The sequence below is a fragment of the Stegastes partitus genome, unplaced genomic scaffold, assembly GCF_000690725.1.
Source record: "Stegastes partitus isolate 25-593 unplaced genomic scaffold, Stegastes_partitus-1.0.2 Scaffold1536, whole genome shotgun sequence".
NCBI lineage: Eukaryota > Metazoa > Chordata > Actinopteri > Pomacentridae > Stegastes > Stegastes partitus.
Window position 1 is genome coordinate 116,725 of NW_007579267.1, and position 9,832 is coordinate 126,556.

The following is a 9,832-nucleotide window of genomic DNA, read 5'->3' on the forward strand; positions in this document are numbered from 1 at the left end:
GTCACAATTGTGGGTTACATAAGCTGTTAAGGCTCCAGGTGAATGCCAGATCCAGGTTAACTCCTCTGGTCCATCTACATGTGGGACGGATCCTCCATCGACTTCAGTCTGTTCCTGCAATGTGGTTGTTGTTGGCAAACCAGCAATCTGCAGACTGATGTCTTGTCATAACACTAACAGCGGGAGTAAACGTGTCCTTTCCCATTGTGTCTCTGCTGATAATCAGATGAAGCGGATGTAAGTTGTGGCCTCTAGCAAAGACGGTCCATATCTGCATGAAACAACCTGTAAACTGGAATATTCTCAGTGAGGACAGCCGTGCAGGTGGAGCCCACATTTCATTACTTTGATTTAAATATCTTTCATCCTTTTGCAGGAAAAAAAAGGATCCCCTACACTTGAAAATGTAATTCTTTATCACCTCGTCCTGCTATACAACGGTATTAAAGGAAAACAGACGTCTTCAAGGTTGAGTTGCAGCGTTGACTAATCTCGTTAAGTCTTCATTCGCTCTCTGTGACTCCAGAGAAGGTAAACAGACACCAAGAAGCAGTGAAGTGAAGCGTGACCTCTTGTCAGATACCAGAATGTGAAAGCACCCACGCACTTTTTTTTTTTTTTTTCAGAGGTGAAATAAAACTGAGTGCATACGTCTGTGAGGATTCTCCGTCATCCAGGTCAGGGTCATCCTAAGAGCTTCAGCAGAAAGCAAGTGGACTTCTCTAATGAGCCATTAGCCACGTAGGATGACAATAAACATGTAAAACTCCCCATCAGTCAGTTAGAACTGGAGAAGTCTCTTGGATGAGAGACGAAACATGAGAGGTGAAACATGAAACGTTTGGGATGGTTTGAGAGAGGAGTGAAAGAAGCCGTCGAAGCCAAACTGGACATCCCTCAACAGACCTCTCACCTGCTTACACTTCAGTCCTAAGAACTCTCCCCAGGAAGATGAAACCACATCCACACAAAGACCTTAACGAACCCCATTGTGTCAGGGGGGAGCGCTAACGACTCGCATGACGAGGGGGAGGAGCAACAAACCTTTAGACTCTCTGGACTTGTAGAAGGCGGTGTTGTATGGAGGGGTGCAGGTAGACTTTGGTGGCATGTGGAGGACAGTCAGAAGTGGTTTATTTGCAAATTTTTAAAGAAACAGCACACCTTCAAAAAGAAGAAAAAAAGAAATTGCAAGAGAGAAAAAGAAAAACTAACTAGAAACCTTTCACAAGTCCTGCAGCCTTCATGAACAAACTACTTCCTAGCTTCTTCTTCTTCTTCTTCTTCTTCTTCTATGGTACTGCCTGGCTTCTCTCCCAGCACACACACATACACAGGGCAGGGTTAAACTGTTCAGTTGAAACTGGCCAATCAGAACACATCTGGATCACGCCTACTCAGTGAACCAATAAAAATGCTGCTTTGGAGGCGCGCCCCCATTTTTAACTTCCAAGTCAAGATGGCCGCTGCAAGGAAGGAACTCAGGTGAGGACTTCTGTTTACTTGTTGTCTTTTTCTTTCCTAACCGGCTGCTCACTTTAATCAGACAGGTGAACTTGGAAACAGTTTTTCTCTGCAGGCGTGTTGTTCATGTCCACCTCTACATAAAACATCTGCATGTGGTCCAGTAGGGAGCTCATGCTTCCCAACAAACATTCGACAATCTCCCTGCAGAGATTTCAATGATAGATTTTGCAGTAACTGAACACACAGTAATTGGAGGGGAAGCTTTATTTTTATATTTCAGGATTGGCATTCGTTGTTTAGCTCCATTTAAATGGTTTCTTTAGTGGAACCGAAGAAAGCATCTTTATTTTCATACATACAACATTGCAAAAAGGCAAACACGTGGTTAAAAACCTCGCTTCCTGCATTGTCCATCCATCCATCCATCATCCATACACCTTCATCCTCACTAGGGTCATGGAGGGCTGGAGTCTATCCCAGCTGACTCAGGGTGAAGGCAGGTTCACCTGGACAGGTAACCAGTCTATCACAGGGCTGCTTCCTGCATTGTCATTTCTGGAAATCTCACTTCCTGGTTTTCAACATTCACGTTCTCCACCACCTCAGCGTGCATCTCTGCTGCACAGATTCACGAGCAAAGAAGTAGTTCTGTTCCTGTTTGTCAGAATATTCGCTTTTTGCTGATGGTTTCCAGAATATTAACTAATTATTTAAAGTTTTAAATTAAAAAGTAATAAAACTGATGAAGACTGTCATGAATCATCAGAAGTTTTCAACCAGAAAAGCTGTAAATGAGTTTAACAGAGAACGAAGCATTGTTTGGAGGGACATGTTGGTTGGAGCGTCTAATCAGCGCATCCTAATCAGCTGCAAGTTCGTTAGTGCTGAATAATTTACCACTTGATTGTATTTAATAAAACATTTCCCATTGATTAAGACCTTGCACATCCCAAACACGTTGCCCGAGTGCGGCACAATGAATCAGGGTTTCCAGCCGGCCTCCTCCTCCGGTTCCCCGCTGATCGATAGCGTCCCGTGGCCTGAACTGGCACCGCTCGGACCTCCATGTTTGGATTTCAGCCACCACGCCACCTTTTCTCTGGATTTCAGCACTATGTCACTGTCTGGCTCCGAGGCCGCTTTGTCGTCCGCAGGGAAAAAAAAAACAGGAACGTTAAAGCAATGTAAAGCCGAACGAGACAGAAAAGAGCTGCTCGCACATGTCTGATTTATTCACCTTCAGACGAATGGCTGTAGAAATGCCTCCAGTCGCTCTGCTCCATGGCCACCTCTCGCCTGCACCACTCCCTCTCCAGGAGTCCCATCCATATGTTCATGTAGTCGGTTCCTGCATCTCCTCCGCTCGCTGCTTCCAGGCCGCTCAGCAGCTGGTCGGCTTCATGTTGCTGCTCCATCTCTTCTTCCTTTTCTCCTGAAGTCTCAGACGTCATGCTTTCACTCACTGCATATAAAACACAAGAATCCTGTTTGTTGTAGAACAAATTAAAGCTGCTGTTTGAATACTTTTTACTGTTTTATTGCTCTAATAAAACAGCATCATCTGCATAGGCGGTTGCAGAGCAACGTCAGATACAGAAGACGCTCAAACTTGACGATGCATCGTTCACGCCGCACAAGGAGCGACGAAGAACGCGGCGCTCCAGACGTGTGCCACCGAGTGTGTTTTACATTCCTGAACCATCAGATATGAGTGTGTTTATGTTGAAATGAAGTCAGAGAGAGAAATTTAGAAGCTAAAGGGCTGCAGTGTTTAGCGTCCGACCCGTACAGCTTCGCTTCTGGCCACTCGCTCCCATCAATATTTTTACTAGAGATAATTTACTGTGCATTTTGTGCCTTTATTAGGATCGTGGCCGCGCAAAGAGACGGCAAACGTGGGAAAGAAAGCAGGATAACAACATGCAGCCAGGAACTGAACCGGGCTCTCCCTGCCCAGAGCGTTTGCACCCATGTGGAATCTGCTCGGCTACAGGGTCGACGGCTTTCATCTGTTTCTGATGATATTTCTGTGGGAATGTAGCAGCGACTATATTTACGCACCATTTTCTCCATTTTATGACTTCCTCGCAACTTATTTTTTGAACTTGCACAAGGATTTTTTATTGTTATTGTCATTATTATGGACGGAACATGCATGCTTTTGGGAAAAATGAAGATAATTGTTGATCTGTTACTTGCTTTATGTATGTAAATGTGTATAAATATGCTTCTTTTTCCACTTTATTGGAAAGATAGGACAGAGAGAAGGATGGGAAATGTTCAGGAAGAGTGCAGGGGAATGAGATGCAGCAGGGCCGGACTGTAGACCTGCTGCCTGGAGGTGTTTGTGGGAGATGCTGCAACCGCCGGATTTTAGTTAATGAAGTGATATTCTCCTGTTCACACACTTTGGCTTTCCTTTTATTTCAGTCCGATTCCTTTTATCCAAAGCAGAGAAACACATTCATGCACCAGTGCATGCAAGGTGCTGCCTGCCATTGGGAGCTACTTGGTGTCTTCCCAACACTTGGACTGTGGACAGTTGAGGGATCAAACCTTGCGATTAGAGGCCAACCAGCTCAGCTACTTGAGCTACTTGTTCACTGAGATTCTTCACATATTAAAGAATGTGTTTACTGAATCACTCCCACTCACTTAAACACGACAACGCTGCCTGAAACGATTTATATTCCTTATGATCCCCAACTCTGCTGTTGTTTTGGCACGACAAGACGATCTTAATTCATAATCCGTGGCATTTTTCTTTTAGGTTTCCTCATTGAACTCTGGTTTGTCTGGTCTGCAGCAGTCTCTCCTCTGTGTTTGTTTGCTGAGAATTTGTGGTGAACCAGGGAACCTAAAGTTGTGGGTTTGTGTTCACATGGCTTTGTAAGTGCTGATTGTGTTGTGCAAACTTATACGTGGGAATAACTCAGTGACTCGAATTGAGAAATGAAGGGATGACCTGAACCACACAACGCTACTCATTTTAAAATTCTCCACGTTCGGCCGTCCTCAGCCCAAAAAACTCAGCTGACTGCTCGTTTAAAGACGACCTGTTGTTTAGCTGAACGTCTGCTCTCAGCTGCCTCCCCTTTCTGCTCCGCATCGCTTTGCGCTCTATCAGCTGCAAATGGCACCAGTACAATGCTGCTAAGAGATTGTTTGCCTTGGGCTATACCTCTCCCATTTCTGAAGTGACGTGAGACCACAGCTGGGAATTTGTAAATGTTTATTTTACACGCCTCCCTATTTGGCAGTCAGAAGCAAAAAAGAAGCCACTTGTGCCTTAAATAAAGTCGGTCACAGAATGCAGTCGTCTGCAGCCGTGTAAACGTTAATGACCGTTTAGGTGTGCAGCGTGCAGAGTGACAGCACATCAGCATGATGTAGCCATAATTAATGCTGTCACTCAATCATGTGTGAGAGCACATGATTGAGTGACAACATTACTAATGTGTAACACCACATTTAATAGACTCAGTGATATACTCGATTAGAAGCACTAAATTCTTCAGGTTGTGTCATCCGTGACAGAGGAAATATCACATGATCCACCCGAAGCATTGTGGGATTGAGAGAAGAAAGTAGTGTCATGAAACTGATTTTGTTTATAAAAGCTGGAATTTCAGTGCGTTCTGTATAAAACAAGCACAATCGTGACTCCATAATCTGACCCTTAACAATCCTAAACCTGCTATCCGACATGTTTTTAGGAAAAATGAACAGAACCCATAAAAAACAGCCTTAACATAGCGACAGCCTTGGATTCTGACTCCAACATGACATTTTGTGTCACAAATCAGGATAACAGCGTATTATCTGACTGAACAATCCCACAGATTGGCTACGTTCACACTGCAGGACTTGATGCTCAATGAGGATTTCTTTGTGACTTCCTTCACGTTTCCAGTTCAATGCGACTTGTATGTGATCTGCTGTGTGAACTTCATACGACCCAAAAGTGTCCCGCATGCGCACAAGAGGACACGACGACGTCACACGCAGCGAGCGTGCTCAGTGGAAGTAAACATGGATGGTAACGGTGGAGCGTATCTGCCACTCCCCCGCCGCCACCGATGGAGGAAACAGAAGTGTGAGCGCTAACTAAACTAGCATCAGCAGCCAAGTACTGCCTGTGTGTTCTGGACACTTCCACCTCGTTGGAGCGCTCCCCCAGGATGGAAGTGTCCCCCAACCACACCGAATGTTCAGATATTCATCATTAAATGGGCCTGAATATCCAGAGACCAGAAAGTACTATTGGGACCAGCCCTACTAGTTATTATAACAACTATGAACAATAAATATTAACAACTAATGAGCCTTCCAGCATCATCATCAAGCCCACCTTGTATCTCGACCTCCGTCTTGACAATCCGACAGCCTTGCTATCCGACATAAAAGAAGGTTTTACATTTAGTGTCGGGTTATCGAGTCACGACTGTGTTTAACTCTCAGTATTCTGACATTCAATAAATATGCCGCCCTACAAACCGGAAGTGATTTCAGGTACAGCTTCTGTCTGCAGCCTGTTTGCATGACGCACAACTGAAGCCGATCAGGACGCCTGCTACTGTGGTTGACTAAAGTTGACTCTGTTCTATCGCGGTTGTTCAGTTTCCTTCTGTTAACATCTCTGGATACTTACTGGTGAGTGGAGGTAATCCCATGCTGCTGCTGTTTCCTTTTAAAACGTTCTGCTTTTCCCACCTCCTGCGATCCCACTCGATGATGAGCTGTTTTACAATCTTCTTGGCTGCGTACTCGTCTTTGCTTTCAGGTAGTTTGTCACTAATGTCTTCCTCTGGCGGCGGTACGTCGTCTCTCTCCGGGTAGGCGCTGAGGTAAAAAGAGTTGTTTCCTGCCACCATCTCCTCCATCTTCTCCAGCAGCTCCGTCACCTGATCTTCAGCTTCACTCGTGTTGTTGACGACATGATACCTGTTTCCGCATTTCTCAGTAAGCCACCGGAGAGACTTTCCTTCGCTTTCAATGTGCTGCTCAATAGTTTTGTCCCCCAGGGTGTCTCCGAACGTGAACACCATGATTACGTGTCTCCAGACTCTCTGTCCAAGCAGCCTCATGTTGCCCTCCATGAGCCTTCTCTGCTCCTCGGTAAATGCTGTGTCCAACGGCACCGTCAGCAAAATGACGTTTGGTGACGGAGAGCACAGAGACACTCCGTCTAAAATCTCAGAATTCAAGAACGAAGGGCTGAACATTGCCGAGAAGTACTTCCACCATCCGGGAGTGTCCACGATGACGACCTCTCTTCCAGCCACCTCCCCGCTTTGCTTCAGAGCTTTCACCGTTCTGTCACCGGAATGAAACTTGTCAGCCCTCAGAATGCTGTTCCCGGTGGCGCTCTTCCCGGAAAACACCCACCCCACCATCAGGATCCTCAGGCTGGGTGCCGGTTCTGCAGAACAAGACAGATGTTAGAGATCTGCTCGGTTTAGGGAACAGTTTGGCTTTACTTGACCCTTGGGTGTTGTGTGGGTCAGCGTTTTAAAAAACCAACAAGATCCATTTAACCCTCAGAACCAGCCAGCAGGCATGCATTTGAAAGGCATGTTTTCTTTTAAAAAACAAACTAAATTGCACCATTTATTAAAGCCAGAAGCTGTAAAAACTAAACTCATTTCACAGCTGGAGCTCTGATCAGCAGATTTTTGAACATATTATGTTTGACATACGGCTTCGTCTGGCAAAATAGCCGAAGGAAAAGCTTAACATTTCACTGAAATCACTTTATTCTGTCTGATTTAAAATAAATACATAAACCAGTTACACCAGATTCAGTAAGACAATAAAAATCCTTCTTTCTTGGTGCGACAAAGAAGCCACAACTGACTCGACTGTGACCAACCATCCATCCATTATCTATACACCTTAATCCTCACTAGGGGGCCTGGAGTCTATACTAGCTGACTCAGGGTGAAGGCAGGTTCACCTGGACAGGTAACCAGTCTATCACAGGGCTACACTTAGAGACAGACAACCAAGCACACTCACATTCACACCTACGGACAATTTAGAATCACCAATTAACCTCAACATGTTTCTGGACTGTGGGAGGAAGCCGGAGAACCCGGAGAGAACCCACGCTGCACGGGGAGAACATGGAGACTCCACACAGACAGATTCTGGGTGTCCTCACCGGGACATGAACTGGCGACGATGCTAACCACCGAGCCACCGTGCAGCCCCGCGACTAACCGTCACATGACAAAAATCCTGAAAGTGAACTGCAGGCTGTTTTTACACAGAGCAGAGGGGCCACAAGAGACCGAGCTGAAAATAAAACACACTTGAGCAGTAATGTAAATGCAGCAAAAATGCGACACAGAGGATGTCAGCAAGTTGTTTAAAGATCCATTCTGCATGATGAAATGAACTGTAAAGACTGTAGCACCTCTGGGCATTTGGAAAAATGTTGTACGTATTGAGTCTAGTATTTTTGTTTTTCTGAAACTAGTAATTCAAGAAATTCAAATTGCTTTTTGTTTTTTAGTGACTCGTGTTGCATCTACTTCCTGCCATGGTTGTGTTTTTTTCCAAAGAGGTGCAGGATTTTGTATTGCAGTGAAAAATGAGTCCACAGTGACTAAAAATGGGACAGAAGCAAAAAGTGCACAGAAGTTGCTTATAGTTTGGAAGGTTAATAGCAGACTGGACTCTGACAAAGGGGAACATTTGAACATTTTATTACATTAATGCACCCAAAAGTTAAAAAATATATTTCTACAGTCAAACCATTTGAGTCATTTCATAACAAGTCGTCTTATTTTCTGAACTATAGTTTTACTTGTACCTTAAATTAGATCAGGGGTGTCCAATCCTGGTCCTCGAGGGCCACAGTCCTGCATGTTTTAGATCAGGGGTGTCCAATCCTGGTCCTCGAGGGCCACAGTCCTGCATGTTTTAGATGTTTCCCTCTTCCAACACACCTGATTCACATGATCAGGATCGTCATCAGGCTTCTGCAGAGCTTGATGATGAGCTGATCATCTGAATCACGTGTGTTGGAAGCATCTAAAACATGCAGGATTGTGGCCCTCGAGGACCAGGATTGGACACCCCTGAATTAGATCGTTTTAGCTCATGCATATGAGTGCAAACAATCTCAGCTGACCTGTCAGCAGACTCCTGAGTTTCTGTCTTTGTTGCTGTGACTGCAGACGCAGCTCCTGTGCTCTTTTCTCTACTTCCGTCCTCCTCTCCTCCACACTTTGCACCAGCGTGCCGTCAGCTTGGTAACAGCTGTTTCTCGCCACCATTGCATCGATCTTCTCAAACAGCTCTTCGACTTTCACCCCGCTGTCGGTGCCATCCTCACAAAGACTGTGATATCTCTTACCACAGGCCTCCAGGAGCGACCGGAGCGGCGCCCCTTCAGAATCGATGTAATCCTCGATGGTTTTGTGGCTCGGATGGCCTCTGTGGCTGAAGACCACCACGGTGTGATCCCAAACCTTCTCCCCAAAAAAGTGTTCCAAGTGCTCCTTTGTTGCCTTCTTGTATGCGTCTTTGAATGGCAGCTCGGCGTTAACCACCAGGAGGAAAGCGTGCAGCGGAGGAGGGCACAGAGTGACGCTGAGAATCGCCCCAGTTTTAAAAAGTTCTGGTGTATCACAGAGGCGATACCCTCGCAGCCACCCGGGGGCTCTGACCAGCGAGACTCTCCTCCCGCATGCGTCTCCTTCGCCTCTCTCGCAGCGGGACGTCGCATCTCGAGGATCAAACGCCTGTCTTCCCAGGATGATGTTTCCGACGAGATATTTCCGGGAGCTTTTTGATCCCACGAGCACCGCGTTCAGCTCTGACGGGGAGACAGCGAGACACAGACAGTAGCGTGAAGCAGGGAAACAAAGGCTCTCGTTCACAGTGTGAGAGTTTACTGAAGGACTCACCTCTTCTTGATCTCTTCATGTTTTCTGCAAAGTAGAAGCAGGAGTTGGGCCTCTAATGGGTTTGCTTTCTTTCATGTCTTGCTGTGGAGTGAGCTGAGCACAGACACACTGTTGAATCTTTGATCTGTTTACATGACCGACTGCATATTTTTACGTTTGAGCTGCAGGTCCAGTTCTTAGGAACGCTTGATGTTACCGGTAAACCACGCCTTCATGCGGGCACTGCTGTTTGTTTCCTGCTTCCGTACTTTTAGACAAACAAACAGCTGACAATCAAACATCTAAATAAATGGTTTCATGAATCAATGGCCTTCAGAGATCCCCATCCAGGGATCTATATGGGACACTATGGACGATACCCTCATCATAAAAACACAAAATGCAGATATGAGGCTTGCTTTCCAAGAATTGTGGTCAGATTCTTGAAGAACCCAAGTGAAGGAGACACT

General features: G+C 45.7%; 1 protein-coding gene across 1 annotated transcript; it reads right to left on the reverse strand.

Annotated features, from left to right (window-relative positions):
- Positions 1-1,716: 1,716 nt before the first annotated feature.
- Positions 1,717-9,402, reverse strand: LOC103371173 (GTPase IMAP family member 8-like). Its single transcript, XM_008300410.1, has 5 exons — positions 9,384-9,402; positions 8,606-9,292; positions 6,119-6,889; positions 2,705-2,929; positions 1,717-2,606 (listed from the first exon to the last, which is right to left on the reverse strand). The coding sequence occupies exons 1-5, from the start codon at positions 9,400-9,402 to the stop codon at positions 2,449-2,451; spliced, it is 1,860 nt and encodes a 619-aa protein (XP_008298632.1). The 3' UTR covers positions 1,717-2,448.
- Between the last annotated feature and the right edge of the window lie 430 nt (positions 9,403-9,832).